The sequence below is a fragment of the Cydia fagiglandana genome, chromosome 3 (genome assembly GCF_963556715.1).
Source record: "Cydia fagiglandana chromosome 3, ilCydFagi1.1, whole genome shotgun sequence".
Taxonomy (NCBI): Eukaryota; Metazoa; Arthropoda; class Insecta; order Lepidoptera; family Tortricidae; genus Cydia; species Cydia fagiglandana.
This window is the reverse complement of record NC_085934.1, coordinates 4,624,964-4,651,322: the sequence shown is the minus strand read 5'-3', so window position 1 is coordinate 4,651,322 and position 26,359 is coordinate 4,624,964. Positions and strand designations below refer to the sequence as shown.

Genomic DNA, 26,359 nt, shown 5'->3' with positions numbered 1-26,359 from the left:
ATGCGAATTGCGATGCTCATGGGCCATCCTTTGCTGCCCTTAGCCAAGCATTGTGATCTCTGTTTTAGACAGTATGTCTATATCGTTATATGTTTCCAGCTACAACGCAATAAAAACATGGATCCAAGGCGGCAACGCGCGCAACCCGCTCGGGCCCGGCATGCATATGCTGGCCGCCGCCGAGGCTGGGGTCCTGTCCCTCGTCATGACGAACCCCATCTGGGTGGTGAAGACGAGACTCTGCCTGCAGTACAGCGAAGAACATGTTGCTGACAATAAGAGATACAAGGGGATGGTGGATGGACTGTGCAAGATTTATAGGACTGAGGGGGTCAGGGGATTATATCGGGTGAGTCCATTTCTATAATTCAAGCTGGTATGAAAATGGATCTTTGGCATAGCATAGATCAGTGGTCGGCAACCTTTTAGCAGCCAAGGGCCACATAGTAGTTAACGAAGTTGACGCGGGCCGCAATTTGTTAATATTTTCGACTTTATCAGACATTGTCCCTCTTACCCACTCCCAGTGTATTCAGTACTTGGGTATAATAATAGACTCCAACTTACGCTGGCATCATCACATCGAGTACCTAAACACAAAAATTAGAAAACTCATATACGTATTTAAGAATCTAAGATCTGTGGTCGGTCCTGAAACACTAAAAACTGTATATTTTGCTCTGGCGCAGTCCTTGTTATCTTATTGTGTTTGTGTATGGGGTGGGGCAGGTAAAACCTTACTTTTGAAAATAGAGCGGGCACAACGTGCTGTATTAAAGGTTATGACTAAAAAACCCTTTTTATATCCTACTTCTAAACTATATCGGGAATGCAATTTATTAACAGTAAGAGGTTTATTTATTCGACAGGTTATAATGAGGAAACACAATACCCTTGAATTTAAAGAGGATGGCAATTTAAATAGGCGTCGTACAGACTATGTCTGCGAGGTCCATAGCTTCCGCCTGGCACTAGCAGGACGGCTTTTTCACTACCTCAGCCCAAAACTATATAATAAAATAAATAGGCTACTTGGAATTTATAAATTGACATTTAGAGAATGCAAATTGAAAGTTACAAACTGGCTGGTTACATTGACATATGAAGAAATCGAGGATCTCCTTTCAGCGCATTCATACACACACACACACACACACACTCACACACACTCAGCACTCACATAACATACATATTATAAATAGGCATGTGCACATTACTTTATTTTCTTATAACTATTTTTGTAAGCCCTTATCTTCTACTTTTAATGTACCTCATAAATTACCACTGTCACCACTTTAATTACTGTAACGTTATCACTGCAACTTGTATTTCCGGGGTGAGGGCCTGGAGATCTGTAATGCAGGTCCAACCTAGTTCGGACTCCAGTCCCTTCTGGTATACATTTAAATGGTCTGAGACCGACCTCGGAGCATCACGGAGGATTGTTACTCCGCGGCATCGAGGAGCACGCTAGAGGATACCGCGGCGGTAGGCGCCGGCATGCCGCGGCATCCCGCGGCATGCGCCGAGGCCTCCCGAGTGCGCCGGAGTAGCGCCGGGACGACGGGGGAGAACTCGTGCACACTAGTCACTAATCCCTTGTGATAGAGTACATGCGGCGGCGTGCCGCGGCATCCCCCGGCCTGCGCCGAAGTGCTCCCTGGTACGCCGGCCGCCAGCGCTCGGGCTGGCGGGCGCTCGCGGTATCGCGAGGGATTTTACCTCACCGGTGTGCGCTGCGCGGCGTAAATCCTCCTCGGTGATCTGCGCTGCGCTCCGCCGGTTTGCGCTGGCCTTTACGCGTTGATCTACTTGAGGCCCGATTCGGGTTTTGAAATAGACATCTATTAGACATGACCAATATACGATAACGATATGTTTAAGATCTAACCTTTCAAATTTGACATTTGCGCGATTCTAGAGATACTCTTGAACGATTTCCACAGGATATTATGAATGATATGATTTAGAGATCCAATTCACATGTAATAGATATCTTACTCTATCTAACTTAAAAGTGACATTGGTTGCCCGAATTGCGCTGCAAAAGAGAACTAGTTGATATCTATCTAAACTATAACGTATCTAGAATGGATCTAGTACGTGTCGTCTCTTGTGAATATCTTGAAGTGCGAATACGGCAGTTGGTCTAATTCAATATACGCGTCCGCAAACAGTAGGGCTAAGATGGTCGCCTCTTTATCGTCTGTCACCATACCTGTCACGTTCTAACAAGTATAATATGTGCGAAAGTGACGCATGATACGACAAGCGATAAAATAGCGACGATGCTACCGCGGCAGGGCTTGAAAACAGTACTGTGGTCGCAAAAGAGCACTTTACTTGGACCCAGATAATTTTATTTACATGAGATCTACATCTGGGTCGAATTGTTCGGAACGATTATGATTATGAGCATTATGACATTTATGACTATTATGAGCTTTGGTAAGGCAGATTAGCTACTCGTTCTTAGTCAGACAACTGTTGTGGCATATTGCGTAAATAATGTTTTTTATTCTACTGTAATGCATTAGGACTGCTACGCCAAAAACCGATTAAGCTGACGAGGGCCTGACACTTGTCACTCTTGTCAGCTCATTTTAAATTTTTGTTGTATTTCCATTCTAACGTCACCTTGCTGTTTCGGTCAGATTTGACTATAAATAGTTTTTCAAGATAGTCTTACCGTCCTATATGTCCTTTCTATGATGTTCCTACATTTAACAAACGTACTCCAGAATTGGTGCACTATGTACAGTCGCCATCAGATACATCGGAGCGGCCAAGGTTCTCTATTTTCAAGGCGTTAGAGCGCGTGTTCAGATATTGTGAACACCTTCGCCGCTCCGATATATCTGATGGCGACTGTACTTACTTATGCGGTCAATGAAACAATAGGTAGTGTTGTGAGAATATCACACGAGACTTATGCTTTGTGATTGTACGCACTCGGCTCACTACTAATTATAACAGTTTCAAAATTCTGTTAAACAGTACATTCGCACGTGAATCGTAGGTACAACGTTTTATATTAGGTATAGTACATCTGGTGCTACTTTAAAACCCATGTGCTATAATAAGCACAATACTATAACAAGCACAAGTGCGGTAAAGCACCATATGTACTGTAATATTTCATTATTCCTATCAGTAGCTCTGAATTAATCGTCCATATCTCTCCAAGATAAATCGATAGGTAATCAAAAGTTTATAATAAAATAACCCGTTTTTCATAACAGCCAGTATAGTCCGGTGTAATCTTCTGAGTTTTGTGATAGTAGTAATCAGAAAACCTTTTTATTATGACTAGAGGGCGGAGTACCGGTGGCAAATTTCACACTAAATGTATGGAGTCGCTTAAGTATTCTTATGATTAAATAAATAACGAATAAATGATTAATTTTGCATAATATTTTTGGCTGCTATTTAACTGATCACCAGATTTAGTAAAATTTAATACCAAAAAAATATATTTTACCACCCTAAAATAATGAATGATCACCAAAATTATAACACCATTTTAAAGTGAAATGATTACCAATTTTATTACATTTTACTATACTTTTAAAGGAAATGACACCAAACTAATCATTATTAACCCAAAAATAGTAAATGAGTACCAAATTTCAGACCCCATTTTAATGTGAAATGATAACCAAATTTTTACATCTTGCTATCCTATTAAAGAAAATGACACCAAAATAATCATTGTAAACCCAAAAATAGTAAATGACCACCAAAATTAGAACTCCATTTTAATGTAAAATTATAACCAAATTTTTAAATTTTGCTATCCTATTAAAGCAAATGACTCCAAAATAATCCTATTAAATTAATTAATACACTTCGTCACCTTTTTCTAGTAGCATTTTATTTCTGTAACAGTCGCAGTTCTAACCTAACCTAACCCGCTTTTCTAGTACCATTTCGTTTCTGTAAGGGTCGCAGTTCAAACCTAACCTAACCCACTTTTCTAGTAGCATTTCTTTTCTGCAAGGGTCACAGTTCAAACCTAACCTAACCCACTTTTCTAGTAGTATTTCGTTTCTGTATATGTCGCAGTTCAAACCTAACCTAACCCACTTTTCTAGTAGCATTTCTTTTCTGTAAGGGTCGCAGTTCAAACCTAACCTAACCCACTTTTCTAGTTGCATTTCTTTTCTGCAAGGGTCGCAGTTCAAACCTGACCTAACCCACTTTTCTAGTAGCATTTCGTTTCTATAAAGGTCGCAGTTCAAACCTAACCTAACCCACTTTTCTAGTAGCATTTCGTATCCGTATGGGTAGGAGTTGAAACTTAACCTAACCTACTTTTCTAGTACCATTTTTGGCATCAGTTTACTTTATTTGGTAATATGTCTACATTTTTTGGTAATCATAGTGGTTTACTTAGGTGAAAATATCGCATTAATTTGGTCTTCAAGATTTGGTGATCATTAATGATTTTTGGTGATCATTCAATATATTTGGTATTTGAATACAATTTGAAGTGCAGTCGTAATTAAAATGGTGGTACTTTTGTATTTTTTGGCCGTATTGTTTTGGTGTTCAGTAATTGTTTTTGGTAAGCATGATTTTTTTATTTAGGGTACCAAAGTATTTTTTGGTGGTCATTATATTTGTAGCCAATATTTTTTAGGAACTTATAGAAATTATCTTACGAGCATACAAATATAATGTAATATGTTGTTAATATCTATAATACATAATAATATGTTTTCTTATCAAAACATTATCATTAGGTACTAAATACTAGACTAAGAAGTTATACCTGGCAAACGATATATTATTTTCAAGACCATTCAATTACAATTAGGATTGTTCATTTTTTTTAGACCCCCATTTTTATTTTATTTTCGGAAAATATAGGTTAATTTAAGATACTAATTTGAATGATTCAGTAATTCGTGGCTCGGTTGAACATTTATAATTTATTGAAAATATGAGATACGAGTTCTCGTAAATTACATGTCGTCGGCTGTTTGATAAAGCACAAGCAACAACAAGAATTAAAAAAATAGTTGTCATTGTCAATTGATTGTAATGTCACCTGTAGGGCTACCGCTAATACCGATAATCGTCAATTGCGGGGATTTTTCTCTGTCACTCTAATTACGCCTTCATTGGAGTAAAAGAGAAAGATCCCCGCAATTAGCGAATTCCGGTTTTCGCGGTAGCGAATTGTCGACAATGTCAGTGTCACGTGTTTCTATAAATAATAATATCGTCTGGAATGGAAAACTCGTTTATTTTGAATCATTAATTTCAAAATACCTACGCTATAAATTCGAGAAAGCTGATTCCAGAAATCTGCCTAAGTTATATAATATAACTTAGTTTTATTGGAGTATGTATCCATATAGCATCCAACTCCAACCATAACTTGGCTGAAATCAAGGGAGCAAAAATACAAATGTAAGTTACCTACATCATATATATTTTAACTGATTCGATTTGTAAGAAGATTGGATTCATAAAATCGTTACAAGCGTCCATTGCTAAAGGTAGCTTAGCACCCAGTGGGTGCTTTCTACCGGCTTGTCACCATTGTTTGGATATTGTACTACATACTTATACTACTATATTAAGAACATGCCAATTTTGCTAATTATATCCTATTATTTCAGGTCATCGTGATTCCTATTTAGATACTGCTGTGAGATATGTAACTGCACTTGGGCCCAGAACAAAGTTGAGCATTTTGTATTGAAACGAACGTCATATTAATTAGGTATTAATCGTCGTAATACTTTACGACCGTAAATAATGCCTGGGAACAGAGTAAATAACAAACCATACACTTCTCTTCTGGATGGTCAACAAGAAGCCATCATTGTCAGATGCTCGTGCAGAACATGATAAACATACATTTAATGTAAAGTTACTATTTTTTTTGGAAACATATATAACATATTTCCCAAATTAATAAAAAAGTAGGTAAACAAAAACATGTTTTATTATTCACAACTCTTTATTAAGTCTTGTCCACCATGATATCAGCAGCTTGAACTGCAACATGTACCTGGAAATGAGAAATTATATCTTTTTAAGCAGTTTCAGGCTGAATTTTGAGTATGGCTATGTATTCTTGTATATTCCTTCTTTCTAGTAGGCACCATCTCTGTTTAACGGTTTGCCTTTAGATACTCTGGCTACATTACCACAGAAAATAAATAGATACCACGACCCTACCAATAAAGTGAGCTTTTAAATACTTAATTGTAGTAAATTAATATTAATTTTATACTTACATCGACGTTATTCTCACAGCAATACTGTGTGTAACACGTGAAGTAGGTAGGTATTCCAAGTTTAATTCACAGCACCATCTTTCACGTCGTAGGTCTTCGTGGATTCGAACTATTATTTTTGTGAATCATTCCCACACATAGGAACAAGGTTTTTGATATATTATTAAGCAATGAAATCTACTGTTTAGGTATTAATTATAAATCAAATTGTAACAAACAAGCGCAGCGGTTTAACTGAAAAATTTTGTTATGACAATCGATGACAATGATAACTTTGACAATACGTGAGTGACGGATTTATTTACTATGGTTCGATAACTTTTATTATGCAATGACTTTACATTCAGCCCAGGAGAAGGTCAAACTAAGGTCATAAGGATATTTGTTGAAATATCTTCAATCCTCAATTATTATATCGCAGAAAATGTCGGAAACTGTTTAAAAACCTTATATCTCGCAATGGTTTTCGAAATAGAACATTTGAAAAAAAATGAACAATCCTATAGTTCGTTTTTTTTAGCATTAGAAAGAACTTCGCAGAAGTAAGCTTGTGGTTCCAAATCCGGCACTTTTAGCGGTAATAATTTGAAGTAAATTGTATGTATTGACCATGCTTCATTAGATAATTCAATAATTATTAACAATTAAAGAGCCTGATAAAAACTGCACGCTTGCTTCTGTGGAGTTCTTTCTAATGCTAAAAAAAACGAACTATAATTGAGGACTGGTATTATGTGTTCGAGGTCCTCCTCACAATCTACACTTAAGGGCGTATCCATGTTATAAAATGACTGGACTACGGCCACATGTTCCTGGTTTTTCGGAGTGAATCGGTTTCTTAATTTATTGAAGATCCATTTATGAGTGGAAAACGATCGCTCTACATCTACCGATGTCATGGTTGCATGTTTAAGGACTTGTTTATAATTTTCCATTGTAATCATATTCCTTAATTCGTCAGCATCTGGGTTTCTATCTAGAACCAATTCGAGTTTATTTCGCACGGTTTCACTTCCTTGGAGGCTTAAAATAGTCCTAACTATATGTATTACCAGAAAACTTTCTTCTATCGGAATTTTAGTGCATAGTGTTAAGTACTTACTTCCAATTTACGAGTAGGTACCATACTAAGTACATTAGGTAAATGAATAATTTTATTATTCAAGCCTAAAATAATAATTATAAAAACGACTCCATACCTTTTGTGTGAAATTTGCCACCGGTACTCCGCCCTCTAATTATGACAACTCAAATAGGTTATCGGGGTCGCGAACCGAATCTATCTTCACGTGAAATTACGTTTTTGTACGACACAGACAACCACTGTATCTTTATTTTATAATACATATTACATGTGACTAGCTTCTACCTGCGACTTTGCGTGGAGTGATGCTGATACATACAAACTTTCTTATGTCCTTCCTCGGCCCTCAAATCTATCTCCATCCACTAAACACACCACCACACCCACTGGAAGACACACATCCACTGGAAGAGATCCCTCAAAGGGATAAGTTCGCCTTTGTACTTCTTGCTAATTGTATGTTACTTTTAATATGTCTTTTTGTACAATAAAGAGTTTACTACTACTACTAAATATCATCAATATCGGTTTAGTGGTTTATGTTATAGTGAATACGTAAGCGGGACAGGCAGAAAAAGTTACATTGGTGTTTATAATATTAGTAGGGTTTTCTGAACATGATTCTGAACGTCCTATTCTATAAAGCTAAAGGGATAAACAAGGGTGTATTAAATTTTGATACAAATCTTCCAAATAACTAAAGTTACGAAATATGTATAAAAATGCTAAGTCATTTGACTCCTATCCTATTAGACCAAACAACCAATTAATGTTGACTCTCTTTTTATCTTTTATAACATAAATATGTTACATTTATACTTTGGACTTGTTTTGATTAATCGACCTGATTTGTTTATTGAAATCTTATCTACACTATTTTATTCTAATTAAAATTGTAGAATAGTCAAAACATTCATTCTAGAGCCAACTATGAACCGCGGAATCTGGGTAATAGAATATGCAATTCTTTTTGTGTCCACATATTTCACCGAATGTAAATCGCATTCGGTGTAACAATAAATTATTATTTTACCGGTTGAAATGGTTTTTTTATATAATGTCAAAACGATCATAAAGTTTACAAAATATAGTACAGCAGCACGTAGCATATGTCGGGATTTACAAACGCAGCAAGCAATTTAACTCCCTTTGACAAGCAAGGGTGAAAAAATCAAACGATTTTAGATTCTAGAGATTGTCGAGATGCAAAGTATGAAGCCGCTTGATTCTATGAGTTATTATACTTATAATTAATAATTGAACTTTTCGCAGGGAAGTATTTTATTTTCACTGTTTATTTTTCTTTTCCACTGCTGGGTGAAGAGAAGCACACATTTACACTATACATGGATAGTAGCTATATTGTAGTTGTATATACTTATACAACGACAACACATGGAAACGAGAATTTCCGTCTGTAGACTTTCTAGTTAGACATGTTAGATCAATATGGAGCCCGCACCGTGTGACCTTTCTGTTCCACTATTGATCCGTGTTTGCAGAAGTCGGCACGTGCAACCGGGAGCACTGTGCACTGTTCACGGAATTCCGCACGTTTCAAAACGTGGAGCTAATAAGGACGTCGTTAACGCCAATAAACTATTATCGCGAACTGCAAAACGCGAGTCATCGCCACAAACAAGGCCCTTTTGTCAAACATATTTAGACAATTTTTTCACATTTTTAGTACATTTTTTCGCAAATAGCCCGTAATTGGCCAAAAATGAGAGCAGTTTGCCAAAGTCAAAATAACCCAAAAACCAAGAGTTGATAGTTGTCTCATTTAACAGGTCTTTTTATCTACTATATTTCATTATTCCGCTTAGTGCCCAATGCCCATAGAACGAAATGAAGTACATATATACATACATAGAAATAGCTATCTAATGGACCTTACTCTCATCTCTGTTGGTTTTTGCACCAGGCTCCATCCATACAAAGTTGACCAAAGTCCTATCTCTCTGTCTCTCGCAATCGGGTGATAGAGGCAAATTGACAAAACTTCAATTCTTAGATGACGTAATAAAACCGGAAAAATTGTGCAAAAAATCGAACCTAGTTTTAACCGTTATTCATGGAAAATTTCGATAGGCTAGCATGTAAAAATAAATATTTTTGCCTCATTGGACCGTAAAAATCTGCACACTGCTTAGAAGCTGAAGACACATTGCTACCCTGGACCTTAAATATTCCAGTTAATATCCAAATGTATATACCTCAACCCTGAAAAACCATCTGGGTTTTTACTATGTGTGCCCAGCGGGTCGCTAAATGGACAAACAAACACCGAGCCTAACGAGATTTACGAGGAAGGTTCGATCACTTCGATCGACACCGAAGGTTGGATTACGTTATCGCACCAGATCGATCAATCCGTTGTTATGAAACATTGGATTTTGTATAAAAATATAGAATTACGTGTGATATATTGCGTTTTAGCCATCACGTGACACAACTATCATCACTTTTTTTTAATTTTTGTACGACGTTGTTTGGGCGAGAGATTAGGGCGAGCTATAAACATATACCTATGTATAAGGTAGTTTATTGGAAAGATATAATAATAATTGCCAAGGACCGTTTTCTAGGTGGATGCAAGTTGCGAAAATACAAAATATTTATCGCTACGCAATCATTGCAATCAAGCAAAATGAGGAAATGACCTGATAACTTTTTCTTGTCCCTTGATAAAGGTCGATCATCAATAATAGTGTAACTCGATATCTCTGAAGGTTGAACTAAGAACGTTATCGCTCCTGGATATACCTCACAATCCAGAAAAAACTAGACTATCTATTTATTTATTTATAGAAATTGCAGAACCTATTCTAAGCTCTTAAGACCCAAGCCAATTTTTGCGCTTTTGAATTTGGAACTTTCTTTTATAAGAGTTCATACATAACTCAAATTTACTTTGTACTTATACAAGCACGCGGGGACTTACGAGGCTAAAATTGTGATTAATTTATTACGAATACGGCCAAAAGCGACAAACTTGTCCTACATGAAGTCGATTTCATTCGAATTAGGCATTGGTTATTCCGCTAATGTTGTTTTTACAACGCTGGCTGAATGAAAGCCGTGACGTCATATCATTGTTAATCGGAATCAAAACCACGTGCTTGATAACGCGGTACAGTTTTTGAGTAGGTATACATGGTTGTTATCTATTAGCAATGTATCATTAGGTTTAATGAATACATGTTACTTCGCGTTGATTGGTTTTTGGTTCAAATGCGATCAAAGTTCAGCAATCATTCCATGATGGTTTTAATTGTGAGCCAGTGTTATTGTGTTGAACGCATACTCGTATTAATAGATCTTCCTAATTAATTATTGCGGGGGGTTAAGTGTCAAATGGTTTTATTGAGATAAGTCAAGCTATATTAACTTTGTGAGAGTTTATAGAAATTTAAATTAAAAAAGAAACCAGCAACATAAAAACTAGTTTGATGTATTCAAAAGGTACTTAAATACATAATACAGTACGTAGCGGCCCCCTATTTTCAATATCCTTCGTTAAATTTAAATAATCACGATTAAGCTGTGGCGCTAGTGTGCACGTTGATGGGTTCTTAAGCTCTCGTCGGGAAAAATGTACCCAAGTACATCTAAGGTGTGTTTTGGTTTATACTCGCACCCATCGCCGGCACTATTAACTGTACATCGGTGGACCTTATGCCTCTTGTAATAAGGCCCACTTATGTACAGTTACGAGTGTTGTAAGTATAATACAAAGAAATCAACCAACATCACTAAGCTCATCAATCACATCATTTGAGTAAAAGTACTGTCACCTATTTTCATAATAAGTGTATAATTACAAAATGTGAAACCGCTTTATAAAAGGAAAATACAATAATCTTTTCGATTGTTCATCAGACCTTCGTCGGTTATTTGTTTATTTTTTTACGTCTCTTACGCATCACCTTTGTCGTTCACTAGTACTAAAAATAGTCCGTATGAATAGGAGAGTTTCCTCGCGCGGCGTAGGTATTTGAAGGACGGAAATGTACTAGACATACAGAGCATTATGTCATATCTAGTGCGAAGAAATTTTTAGTTGTTGGATCGGAGTTATATTTTGTTTTTCTGGGACAATAATATATCTTTATTATTATTCCTAGCCCACTTTGGTGTCCCACTGCTGGGCAAAGGCCTGCCCTCGATTTCTCCACTCGACCCTGTCATCGGTATTTTTCCACCATTTGGAGTAGAATGCGTCCAAGCCCTCCTCCTTTTCGGTCTGCCTAAACTCCGGCCTACACCGTCTCATATATCTTTATTAATTAAATTAATTCATTTTACGTCAGTCACAGCCGGTATACAAACCTTAGAGCTAGTTTGATTATAAACTAGAGAAAGCTTGTTTTAAGCTGTTTGTGTTTACAACTTCAAGACCTGCCGAGCGAGTCGCCTCGATCAGAAAATTTTAGGAATATCGGACATAAGACGCGCTTACACTTGGCACAACATAACTTACTGCCCTATTCGAACTTCAAGATATTCACAAGAGACGACACGTACTAGATCCATTCTAGATACGTTATGGTTTAGATATCAACTTGTTCTCTTTTGCAGCGCAATTCGGGCAACCAATGTCACTTTTACGTTAGATAGCGTAAGGTATCTATTAGATGTGAATTGGATCTCTAAGTCATATTCTGAGGAAATCGTTCAAGAGGATCTCCGAATCACGCAAATGTCAAATTTGACAGGTTAGATCTTAAACATATCGTTATCGTATCTTGGTGATGTCTAATAGATTTCTATTTCAAAATCCGGATCGGTCCCATATTCCGTGATTAGGATTAACAGATTGACTTCTTTTAAATCGGTCCCTGGTTTCTGAAAATTCTCACTGTATGTTAGTTTACAATCATTATGTTCACAAAGTGTCCGATCGAAATTTCGGTTTCGGCAAAAAAACTGCTTCTGCTTTCGGCCGCGCCAAAACTGCATTTTCGGTAGTGTCCGAAGGAAGTTACGGGTTCGGTAGTTGCAGATGTTCTTAAATATGGTTTATCTCTTTAGGCTTTATATTTTTTACCATTCTAGCCCTTTAACGTTTCAGATCGATATCTAAAGGTGACAGTCCATTTCCAACGACAGCTGCATTACTGTTCATTTTACTATGGAAATTGACAATGACAGCGACGCGTTCAGTACCGGTAGTGCAGCTGCGGTTAGAAATAGTGATCCAAAGGACTCGAGCCTTTTAGCTCTTTTTTTAGGGCTCGCCTTATCTCTTGACGCCTAAAAGGCTAAAAGCCTATTTAGCCCCGAGCCTAGTTCTATTTAAGAGCTTAGAGTCTTGGGGCTTAATAAGGTTATTAGCCCCAAGAGTCTAGGATCGCTAGGCTCGTGGGCTAAAGAGCTAAATAGGTTTTTTTTTAGGGGCTTAATAAGGTTATTAGCCCCAAGAGTAAATAGAACTAGGCTCGGGGGCTAAAGAGCTATATAGGCTTTTAGCCTTTTAGGCGTCAAGAGATGAGGCGAGCCCTAAACAAAGAGCTCCAAAGGCTCGAGTCTTTTGGATCACTAGTTAGAAATGGAATGTTACCATTAACGGGCAATATGGCGCTATTATGCATTGAAGTATAAATTTACGTACCTATTGTATGAAGTCACGATATAATTCCAGTTGTCGCCGGTTTTCTCTGCTCTTGTGACCCTCAGCCGAACTATGCGTTCTATTTCCTATCCATTGTGTACCTAGCTTGTGGTATTTCTAACTAGATAACCTTAGAATGGCTAGAATCGTGAATTCTAGCAATTTATAGCCAAACTTTCCGTTAAAATAGCTGCTTTAGGAAATCTGAGATTTATTTAAATATTTTAGGTACCTAATAAAGCCCAGAGGACAAGCAAGGAATTAATTTTACGACATTTAAAACATAGGTTTTTATATAGGTTTGTTTTTTACATTCAAAATTTCCATATTGTACGGTCAGCCAAGAAAGTGGTCTACCACTTTTCGACTCTATCAATCAGATGATACCTAGAGTCGAAAAGTGGTAGACCACTTCCTTGGCTGACTACCTCCTAAAGCCATTTAAGTAAATAAAAAAAATGCCAACGAAAAAACAATCTAACTTATCTTACCTTTCTCCCAGAGGTGGTAAGCGAAGTGACTTTATACCTAATTTTTAGGGTTCCGTACCCAAAGGGTAAAACGGGACCCTATTACTAAGACTCTGCTGTCCGTCTGTCCGTCCGTCTGTCACCAGGCTGTATCTCACGAACCGTGATAGCTAGACAGTTGAAATTCACATATGATGTATTTCTGTTGCCGCTATAACAACAAATACTAAAAACAGAATGAAATAAAGATTTAAGTGGGGCTCCCATACAACAAACGTGATTTTTGACCGAAGTTAAGCAACGTCGGGCGGGGTCAGTACTTGGATGGGTAACCGTTTTTTACCTTTTTTTGCATTATGGTACGGAACCCTTCGTGCACGAGTCCGACTCGCACTTGCCCGGTTTTTTAGACCTTCATTAGTCTGCGTTGCTTAAATATTGATGATTATTCAATCGTTAGCCATCGATTTATTCAGCTGTTTCGAAAATTAAGAATTTAAATGAATATAAATGTTAATACATATAACAGAATGAACAAACTGGACTTTGATCTTGTGATAATAAAAATAACACAAACACTTTCGTTCCTAAATGATATGCCAAAATATCTCAAGTACTAAGTAGCAGCATGCTTCAAAACGATATGGGTTGACAAATGCATTTAACTTTCACTTCTCGGCTCATTAAGATGTATTTTGGATGACATCCAAAGCTTGCGCACTTTATCCACGATATGATTCATTTATTATCCACGTGTATAACACCATTACTGAAGGATACATACTAAAACACCATACCTATGGATCATCGTCATCAGTCATCACGGTTAACTGACTATTCTAGAACCTTATTTCAAAGAGATAAGGTCTACTTTAGTGTTTTACATAAGTGCCAGTTGAGTGAGTTGCTGTTAATGTATTGTATTACATATCATATATTATATTGGAAATTTAAGTAGGTACAATATTGTGCGATTGCATTCAAATGACTGTCAAGTACCAAAGCATGGAATGTTACACATAAATACCTAGATATTTTTCTAGCAGGAACCACATTTGTTTAGTGCTTGCCACATTAAAAATATCGACAATCCTGTTATCGATAAGCACAGTACATATGTCAATGACAAGACGTACATACAACCACAGGCTTATATCGGCTACCTAGCTAGACGCCGCGTGCCACCGATCTTGTACAAATTGAACGTATTACGTACACTTTTGATCCATTTCATTTAATTCCTCTCCTACCAACCAACCACCAATGTAAAAATGTAATCAAACTTTTTATATTCATAGACGTTATTCATTAAAAAAGTAAATAATTGACATGCAACGTGACATTTGCTTATCGATAACAGAACTGTCGATGTTTTTATTTTGTCAATCACTTACAACAATTCATTCGTGCTAGAAAAATATCTAGGTGTACATAAAAAATACCAACTCCATTATCTCTAACGTAGGTAAGCCTAGCTGTTGATGAAAGAATGAAAAACATACATATCTCTATATCGCTGTGGTGAAAGCTTTTGAATATCTTAGCCTTAATGAAGGTTTAAAACAGTAGGGTACATTTTGTTTGAGATTTCAAGCTGTTATTATTGTGAATGACGGCACGTGCTTACTCATCACCTAATTATTATGTCACGTGAATATGTGACGTCACGTAGTCTCGTGCTCCTGTATCGTAATAGAAAGTGTAATCTAGAAAGATGCGCCAACTTTTACTATTACGTAGATATGTGTTATTTTTACCATTGGTTGTATTGCGATCTTAGTCGAGAATATGTACTCGTATACTTGTTGAATGTTCAGTATTATAGAAAATCTAATTTACCAAGAATCATAAATTCGGCGCTGTAAAAAATGTCGTAATCCTTGCCAACGTTTTTCCCTTATTGCTGTCACAAATTAACAATAAACATGTTAAACGTTGACAGTCAAATCCAAAAATATCCATCCTAAGAATAATGTTCGACGTCCTTACTTAGTCGCTATAAGGGCGTCGCACTTATATTCTGAACACAATTTTATATTTATCACTTCCGTGTGCATAAAATAATGGTCGCAAATTATACTACTCGAAAATTACGGTTTTGGTTTAAATATATGTACTCGGAAGTCAAACAAATGTGAACTGGCACCAGTGTCACAGTATAATAAAGAGTACCCAGTGTGGAATTTGCCATTTATCTCTAAACCATATTATTTATTTATTTATTTTTGATCTCTAAGATAAATACAGATTTTGTGCCAATTATTATGAATAGATGGAGATCCCATTGGCATCTATTTCACCACATATTTTGGCTATAATTTCCCACATTGTTTGTACATGCTGTTCTAAAGATAAGAGACCTAAGATCGATTGAATCTTACGTTGAATTCGCCAGCACCAGAGACCATAAACGCCGACGTTTATTATAGCGATTCAACCGACTTTCTTTCGTGCACACATTGAAGAATTTTTGATAATATTTCCTGGGCATCTTTTATTTCTATCACATGATCGAAAACTCCACCAAAACAAGTATAATCATTTTATTGGAATGGAATTCCTTGCCGGCGTCTATATTTCCGTGCTCTTATAACCCGGCAACCTTCAAATCAAGAGTGAACAGGCACCTTCTGGGCGAGCTCGCTCCATCGTAGGCCACGTCTACGCCTCGGCTAGTCTGTGGCCATGAGTAAACCCATGCATAATAATAAAAAAAAAAAAAAATTGGTAATAAATAAATTACATGTCAATCATATACAATTGTAAATTTAGTTATTTACTAGTTTAAGACTAGGAATTAACTCTTATTGCTAAAGAATAATTCTTTATGATCATAGAACGCCTGCTCTATAAGCCATTTCTTAAGTTTAGTTTTAAATGTTGCTAAACTTACTTACTTGTTCACAAATCTACGAAGTATTTACTATTTCAACACTCAAACAACTCCGCTTTTCTATTACCTATAGTTGTCACTTCTGTACGTATGTATGTAACATTGTTGGTTTGTTGATTCCAGGGGTTCGTACCTGGCATGTTCGGCGTGTCTCACGGCGCGCTGCAGTTCATGACCTACGAGGAGATGAAGAACCGATACAACCAGTACCGGAACCTGCCCATTGACATTAAACTGGTAAGAGACGACCTGGGGCCCATTTCTCGAACGATATTAGACTAATATTATTAGTCCACGAACTGGGGCCCATTTCTCGAACGATATTAGTCTAATATTATTAGTGTGTTGCCATGGTAACCCATACGATTTGACAGTTCGTGGACTAATAATATTAGTCTAATATTGTTCGAGAAATGGGGCCCTGTCAAATAGTATGGGTTACCATGGCATCACACTAATAATATTAGACTAATATCGTTCGAGAAATGGGCCCCTGATCAGAGACTTATACCTTTCCATTTTTTTCGTGCTCATTTATGCATGTAAGAACTCAACTTTAACGGTCAAGATGAAAAAAATACACGAATCAAGCCTCATCGCCTCCATAAAGCCCTAAAAATACTGCATAAGAAAAAAATATATACAAAAAGGTGATGTTATAAGTTCATATTTGCCGATATACTAGTACTATCTCAGTGCGGTATAAAGGGTTAAAATATAAAGATTTCGGTAAAGATAAAGATAGTTTATTGCACACAAAACAGGCAGTAAAATACATAAATTGTTGTGACATCGGGCGGGTGCATAGCATGGGTTAAATAGTACCGAATTTCCAGGGGTCCCCGCACTAGACTAGGCCTGTACCGCGGGAGACCAATTATGCATTTGTATGTCATGAGTGACAGTTGGTGATGTGAGTAACTTTTATCAAAAAGAAATGATATTAGTATAGAGGGGTCCTTTCATAGTAAATTTTGTAGTCACAGTAAATTTACTGCCATCTATCGACACACGACTAAAACTCAAAATGAAAACGTATACAATTATCAAAAAAAATGTATATATATGGATAAATAATTTTATTATTTTTATATTATTTTGATCCATGTTCATTCTCTAATAATAATCTATGTGTTAAAATTGTTAAATATGAAACGGTGTCGTTACGCCATCTAGCCGAGGATAGGCTAAAGGTGTGTGCGGCATCTATTCGAGAATGACTTTTTCTTGAATTCCGAGGCACGTTTTTTTCTTAGACTTTATTCGTCTTATACGAAGTTACATATGTCTTTGCCATTATTAACTCGTCAACGTTACAATTCTAGACGTCAGTGGAATACCTGACGTTCGCGGCCGTGTCGAAGCTGATCGCGGCGGGCGCCACGTACCCGTACCAGGTGGTGCGCGCGCGCCTGCAGGACCAGCACGCCGCCTACCGCGGCGCCTGGCACTGCGTCACCGAGACCTGGAGGTACGAACGCCTCCGCGGCTTCTACAAGGGCCTCACGCCGTACCTGCTACATGTAACGCCTAACATATGCCTAGTTATGCTCATTTGGGAAAAGTTCACCAACAACGATTAGATGTGCGTCTGATGGGAACGCGACTGTACTTAAGATAGGATCTAATTGTTTCGTCAAGTCTTTCACAGTGTACCGACGCGGGATAGAGATCTGGTGGCCTGCCGGTTAATCTGCAGGTTATAATGAGAAGAACGCTATGACGCTATAGAACATACATTCGTCCACGCTTCTAACTGACAATTCGTATGCCTTACGACTCGGCCGTCGTGGCGGCAACTACAGGTGGGAGCGAATAGTCCTATGGCCGATCGCTGTGTCTCGCTCCAACCTATGGTTGCCGCCGCCGCCGTCTCCAGTCACGCAATATCGCGGCCGAGCCGTTAGAGAGACCCATCCTAGCGTCTTTTGAGCGTCGGCGTCTTGTCAGCGGTATGGAATATGGCGTCGTTGCGCAGTGGCGCCAACGTTGCGTCGAACAGCAGCCGTAGAGTTGGCTTGACGCCGACGCTTGGAAGACGCTAGTGTGGGGTAGCCCTTATTATATTCCAGAGACTTAGGGTTCTCGGATGGCCAGTTAAAACATTGGAGTTAACATTGATTAATAAAGACGGATAATATTTTAAGTAAACACTTGGATTAATCATGATTTTTATCATTTTTGCCGATTTATACAATACCAATATCAGTTACGTAATACAGTGAAACCTGGTTAAGTGGGACCTGGATAAGTGAGAAACCTCTATAGCTGGGACTCATGGTGCGGTCCCGACACTATAGCACTGAATTACCTCTGTTACTGAGAAAAAACGAACCTCTATAACTGGGATTCGTTGTTGTGATTTTATAGTCACATTTACCTCTATAAGTGAGACGGAGAGTGTATTTTACCTCTTTTACTGAGACTATATTTATTAGATTACATTTTCATAATTATTTTTTAGAATTTTATAGGGAATTGACTTCTGTATCTGAGATAACGTCAATCTATGACCTCTCTAACTTGGACTTCATTGAACGATTTCCGTATTCTTACTAACTTTTAGTCTATCCACAAATTCCGCTTTTGCCTAATTGTGTCTAAACAACTTCAAACTTGAACTGATTTAGTTAATTTATCTAAGTAGCTAAAACTACCGAAACGAAAGCTGAAATTTTGATAAGTAACAAGAAAAAAATAATTTTCATTTATTAAATTTCTAATACGCAATGAAGTCCGTATCAAATTTAATTTAATTTTGATATATCTATCCATTGGAGAATCATTCAAAATAAATTCAAAGAAATATTTAAACAGGCTTAAAACATATTTTGGGACAAGGATTATTTTACCTTATTTAGTTTTAAAGATATTAATTACTAAATACCTTCTTAGCCACCTCTATAACTGAAATATACTCTATTCTCACCTCTATTAATGGAAACCTCTGTAAATGAGACAGAAATTTATCTGTACCTGGCTAACTGGGAGCCTGGATAAGTGGAAAACCTCTTTAAGTGAGACAAATTTGCTCGTCCCTTGAGATCTCACTTATCCAGGTTTCACTGTATTATAATATCACCCTCAAGAAACTTAACGATATTGTGTGCCGAAATTTGTGATCTGCTGAGACAGTAATTTATGTCATGCTGTTCATATATACATATATCATTATTTGTATCTCAGTTCTCCCCTATCACAACTTTGAAATCTAGTCTATTTCGATTTTTTTGTAAAGAAGACATAATTCTAAACATAACTGTTTGTCAATAGATGATGTACAGATGTGTAGTGGCATATAATTTGAAATTAATTCAATTTAGTTTCTGGTTTTACGAAATTTAAAAGTTGTGGCATTTTCCTTTGATCAATAGATCGTACAGTTTGGAGTGCAAAGGTAAGCTTATAAGCAAAATTAAATGAGATATTAATTTCAAGTTTCTACAAAATTGTACTAATTAATTATCATAATAGTTAATTTTGAGTTCTTCAAGTATAATGAATGACAGAAAGTAATGAAACTGTTCTGCAATTATGAGATAAATTGCAAAGGAAACCATAATGATCTAACTGCTGACATGACTAATTTTGTAGAAACTTTTTGAAAAATTAACAAGTATTACTCTTTATATTATTATATAGCAAATAGAAAGAACATGATACTTAGCACTTTGCTTCACTGATACTGCCGATTAGTAATTTTGCTATGTAATAATTTGAAAGAAAATCGTGCAAGTTTAAGACAGACATTCAGTGTTGTGAATAACGCTTATTTTTAGGCTTAAAGACTAGAGTCCTTAAGTCTCGTAAGTCTTGAAGACTCGACTATATTAGAGAATTGTATTAATTTATTTTACGCGTATTGATGTAAGAAATTGTCTGCCGCCTTTGAGGCGTTAAGCCTCGAGTGTCTTAAGGGTTTAAGTATTTAAGCCTCGAAATGAGCGTTATTCACAACACTGCAGACATTTTCAATTACACAAACGGGTCTACCGCGATATAATTTCATTAAAAACAATGAAATTATATCGCGGTAGACCCGTTTATGTAATTGAATATGTGTACAAAACGCGAGAGTTTAAAGTGTTATACTGCAGACATTGTATTATTATTGTTTATAATCAATGCATTTTCTTTGTCAGTTAAATATTTTAATGATCACTGTAATTGGTTTGAATGGAATAGAGATGTATTTATAGTTTATGACATGATTTGGCAACCGATTATTGGGACGCTGGCATCGACTCAAATCGCGTTGCGTGGAAATTTCGATATGTTGTGTTATGTATAGTTTTTAAACATAAAGCTCTTGTCCTTGTTTAGATGTTATTGTAAAACCTGTCTCACGACATATGTTGTGTTTTTATAATGTATTAAAATAGTCGTATTTTCCCATCAGATGTGACGCATCCATATTTATCACAAGCTTGGCAATACTTAATTGTATAGCCACACTAGCACAATTTAGTTTTAATTTGAGAATTTGTGATAATAGGTATTTTAGATTGAATGTTTAGAACTATTTCCAATCTCAATGTTTGACTTAACCGTATAAGTAAACTTAAAAGACGCGTTTTTTGTTAGAATCGAAACGTTACATGTGTGGTGAGACGACGTTAGGTTCTTTATAAGATAGACGTTTCGACTTGCCTCTAGGAAATATAATAACACATTTTATAGACTTTTTAAATTATAATCAATATTACTAGAAGTAAGCAAGTTTGAAGCTATTCTATCTTAGAGGCTTATTAATTGTAATCAACTAATCACCTACCAATAATTTATTAGCATCAAGACATAAATTAAGATTACAATTAACCCGAATTTTAGTGACCCCTTAATTATATGTTGACATTAAACAATCTAGTACAATTAAAATCCCTTCTAGATCTTTGTAGGCCATAGTCCGGAAATAGTACAGTCAGCAGCAGAAGTTGCTAAGCGGGCGAGGTGTTCAAAATTATCTTGACACGCTCTTATTATCTTAACAATAAAGTCGCGTCAAGATCATTTTGAACAGCTGGCCCGCTTAGCAACTTCTGCTGCTGACTGTACACTCCAGGTATATTACTACTTAAATCGATTCACACGTATTATATTTTATAGTTGAGAAACATGTCAGGCACAGTTTATATATTTAAGGACTTTATTTTGATATAAATACCGCAGAATCGAACCAATATTATATGACTAACTCGTCTCATACATTACAGTCACTTATTTAATAAATTTTAATTAAAAAATATAATAATATTTGTAATGCAGATAAACTATTAGATGGATTTTGATAGATTTCAATATCTTGATAAATAAGTTATTTTTATAAGTACATAGAGTATGTTATCCACACTAGTGAACCCTAGTTAGCAATAGATTGTCCCATTCTATACTTCAATATTATCAGAATAATAGCAAATGAATAATAATTAACGCTAATAACAGTATTTTCAGACGCTAAAGAATATAAAAAATAGTTTATCTAAAGGGTAATAGTTTATCCTCTATCAATGAGAGTTTCCGCGATTGAGTTTTTCACTAGATGGCAGCACGATGACGAGAGGTCTAGCTGTCATAATCCACCAATCATGTTTAACCATGTTTTTTTATTTGTCGATTTTGACAGCAGCTGTCAAAAAGACGGTCACGGTGCTGCCATCTAGTGAAAATCTCGATCGAGGAAACCCTCATTCTTTTGCAAACTTTCAATTCTCAATTGTTTGACAAGACAAATGGACCATAAAATAATCAAACAAGCGAATAAATTATCTTATTTTATGTATTCAGTGCCTATACATATCCGAAAACTCCATTAATATGTGTAAATCGATACACCAAATAATTATTATGTGATAATATAGCAAAATCTGACGCATTATTATATGATTATTGTACTGAATGGTTTTGTTATTATTAGCGTGTTAAATATAGGTGGCTGGCCACGTAATATGTAAGACGTATATATTTTTATATAATTCCTGCTAAAGTCCATTCTTTCAATACTTTCAATTTGTGTAATCAATAAAAGATAGCAAATTGATGCTTCTTTTTTATTTTCCTAGTCCAATTTTTAAAATTAGTTTAAATTACGATATATTAGTCCGGGAGCCGGCTGCATGAAACAAACCTCATCAAAAAATAGAATATACCTACCCTGTAGAGGTACCTGACATTTAGTAGATTCCAACGCACTTGGTCGGCCTAGGCTTAACCTGGCAGATTTTGTACAAATGGCAAAAACGTTGGACAAAAATTCATCAAAAAAAACCTCATCGAAAAATAGAATGAAACTTGTATGGTAGGATACCTGACCTTGAGGACAGTAAAAAAAAAGTGGTCGGCCTCACCTTAGCCTGGCAGTTTTTGCAGTCCGACCAGATTTATTGGGTCACGTGAGAGCTACAATTTACCTCATCGAAAAATAGAATGAAACAAACGGATTATAATAGCTAAAATAAGCCTGTCGACGTATGTCTTGGTCGGCCTCACCTTAACCTGGCAGTTTTTGCAGTCCGACCAGATTTATAAAAAAATCATCAAAAATTTTTTATCGAAAAATCGTATGAAACTTGTATGGTAAGATAGCTGCCTTTGAGGACAGTAAAAAAAAGTGGTCGGCCAAATCCTTTGTTGGCAGGTTCCTGTGTCCGACCAATTTTGTGGTACCACGTGAGAGCTACAATTTACCTCAACGAAAAATAGAATGAAACAAACGGATAATAATAGCTAAAATAAGCCTGTTGACGTAGGTCTTGGTCGGCCTCACCTTAACCTGACAGTTTTTGCAGTCCGACCAAATTTATAAAAAAATCATCAAAATTTTTTTATCGAAAAATCGTATGAAACTTGTATGGTACGATAGCTGCCTTTGAGGACAGTAAAAAAAAAGTGGTCGGCCAAATCCTGTGTTGGCAGGTTCCTCTGTCCGACCAATTTTGTGCTACCACGTGAGAGCTACAATTTACCTCATCGAAAAATAGAATGAAACAAACGGATTATAATAGCTAAAATAAGCCTGTTGACGTATGTCTTGGTCGGCCTCACCTTAACCTGGCAGTTTTTGCAGTCCGACCAAATTTATGAAAAAATCATCAAAATTTTTTTATCGAAAAATCGTATGAAACTTGTATGGTAAGATAGCTGCCTTTGAGGACAGTAAAAAAAATGGTCGGCCAAATCCTGTGTTGGCAGGTTCCTGTCTCCGACCAATTTTGTGGTACCACGTGAGAGTTACAATTTACCTCATCGAAAAATAGAATGAAACAAACGGATTATAATAGCTAAAATAAGCCTGTTGACGTATGTCTTGGTCGGCCTCACCTTAACCTGGCAGTTTTTGCAGTCCGACCAAATTTATGAAAAAATCATCAAAATTTTTTTATCAAAAAATCGTATGAAACTTGTATGGTACGATAGCTGCCTTTGAGGACAGTAAAAAAAAATGGTCGGCCAAATCCTGTGTTGGCAGGTTCCTGTCTCCGACCAATTTTGTGGTATCACGTGAGAGCTACAATTTACCTCATCGAAAAATAGAATGAAACAAACGGATTATAATAGCTAAAAGCTTTAGCTATTATAATCCGTTTGTTTCATTCTATTCTCGTATGTATCGTATGTTAGTTTCATACGATTTTTCGATAAAACATTTTTGATGTTTTTTTTATAAATTTGGTCGGACTGCAAAAACTGCCAGGTTAAGGTGAGGCCGACCAAGACATACGTCAACAGGCTTATTTTAGCTATTATAATCCGTTTGTTTCATTCTATTCTCGTATGTATCGTATGTTAGTTTCATACGATTTTTCGATGAAACATTTTTGATGTTTTTTTTATAAATTTGGTCGGACTGCAAAAACTGCCAGGTTAAGGTGAGGCCGACCAAGACATACGTCAACAGGCTTATTTTAGCTATTATAATCCGTTTGTTTCATTCTATTTTTCGATGAGGTAAATTGTAGCTCTTACGTGGTACCACAAAATTGGTCGGACACAGGAACCTGCCAACACAGGATTTGGCCGACCACTTTTTTTTTTACTGTTCTCAAAGGCAGCTATCGTACCATACAAGTTTCATACGATTTTTCGATAAAAAATTTTTGATGATTTTTTTATAAATCTGGTCGGACTGCAAAAACTGCCAGGTTAAGGTGAGGCCGACCAAGACATACGTCGACAGGCTTATTTTAGCTATTATAATCCGTTTGTTTCATTCTATTTTTCGATGAGGTAAATTGTAGCTCTCACGTGACCCAATAAATCTGGTCGGACTGCAAAAACTGCCAGGCTAAGGTGAGGCCGACCACTTTTTTTTTACTGTCCTCAAGGTCAGGTATCTTACCATACAAGTTTCATACGATTTTTCGATAAAAAATTTTTGATGTTTTTTTTATAAATTTGGTCGGACTGCAAAAACTGCCAGGTTAAGGTGAGGCTGACCAAGACATACGTCAACAGGCTTATTTTAGCTATTATAATCCGTTTGTTTCATTCTATTTTTCGATGAGGTAAATTGTAGCTCTCACGTGGTAGCACAAAATTGGTCGGACAGAGGAACCTGCCAACACAGGATTTGGCCGACCACTTTTTTTTTACTGTCCTCAAAGGCAGCTATCGTACCATACAAGTTTCATACGATTTTTCGATAAAAAAATTTTTATGTTTTTTTTATAAATTTGGTCGGACTGCAAAAACTGCCAGGTTAAGGTGAGGCCGACCAAGACATACGTCAACAGGCTTATTTAAGCTATTATAATCCGTTTGTTTCATTCTATTTTTCGATAAGGTAAATTGTAGCTCTCACGTGGTACCACAAAATTGGTCGGACACAGGAACCTGCAAACACAGGATTTGGCCGACCATTTTTTTTTTACTGTCCTCAAAGGCAGCTATCGTACCATACAAGTTTCATACGATTTATCGATAAAAATTTTTTGGTGATTTTTTTATAAATCTGGTCGGACTGCAAAAACTGCCAGGTTAAGGTGAGGCCGACCAAGACATACGTCAACAGGCTTATTTTAGCTATTATAATCCGTTTGTTTCATTCTATTTTTCGATGAGGTAAATTGTAGCTCTCACGTGACCCAATAAATCTGGTCGGACTGCAAAAACTGCCAGGCTAAGGTGAGGCCGACCACTTTTTTTTTACTGTCCTCAAGGTCAGGTATCCTACCATACAAGTTTCATTCTATTTTTCGATGAGGTTTTTTTTGATGAATTTTTGTCCAACGTTTTTGCCATTTGTACAAAATCTGCCAGGTTAAGCCTAGGCCGACCAAGTGCGTTGGAATCTACTAAATGTCAGGTACCTCTACAGGGTAGGTATATTCTATTTTTTGATGAGGTTTGTTTCATGCAGCCGGCTCCCGGACTATATGTTATCACAGTGCTTGTACGGTACACATCAATATTCATTCGTTAAAAAGTTTGCTTTAAAGTATAGAAAATCTAAAATAATGTGAATGCGATAAAATGTTCTATTTTAACCGACATAAAAGAAACAAAAGGTTTTATTTTTACCTTATATGCGTTTGTTTAAAAATATATTTTTTTAAAACATGCTATGTTTGTTTCTTGATATATTTAAATTACGGTACAAAAGTGCCCAAGTCAAAATTATACTTAACAGTTTATATCACGATCCTCACTAAATAATGATAAAATTCTGCTACATGTATTGAAACTTATTACGTTGTGTTCATAATAAAACGGTAAGTATACAAATCAACTCGTCGTACTCTGTAACGAAGAGAAAAGATGTATCAAGTTGTTTTAGATTATGTGTCGTTATTAGAGAAAGGGACCTTAGAAAGGCAGACGTTATCAACGATGCTACAATAAACAATATTTATTTGGTAGCATACAATGTTTAGGTAATGGGCTAGTATCTCTATTTAAGTATGTAAATACTTAAGAGAATACCGCTCTTCCACTATAGGTAATTTACAGTTTCTTTTAATGCTATTAACATTAGTTAGGTTAGGGTAGAAATTTACAATTACTATTACAATTTAACATTAAACTTAAAATTACAATATAAATACAACA

At 36.4% G+C, this 26,359-nt stretch overlaps 1 protein-coding gene across 2 annotated transcripts in view; it reads left to right on the top strand.

Annotated features, from left to right (window-relative positions):
• LOC134679881 (solute carrier family 25 member 32) overlaps positions 1 to 26,359 on the top strand; it is a 32,722-nt gene that overhangs the window by 4,051 nt on the left and 2,312 nt on the right. Inside the window, exons 3-6 of one of the 2 annotated variants that reach the window (XR_010100408.1) lie at positions 100 to 349; positions 16,439 to 16,552; positions 17,641 to 18,523; positions 19,375 to 22,352. Coding sequence is in view for 1 of the 2 variants with exons in the window: in XM_063538798.1 (XP_063394868.1) it covers positions 100 to 349; positions 16,439 to 16,552; positions 17,641 to 17,786 (510 nt within the window). In the remaining variant the exon portion in view is untranslated. Of the gene's footprint in view, positions 1 to 99; positions 350 to 16,438; positions 16,553 to 17,640; positions 18,524 to 19,374; positions 22,353 to 26,359 lie in introns of those variants that run through there. The other variant, XM_063538798.1, reaches the window with a different exon arrangement.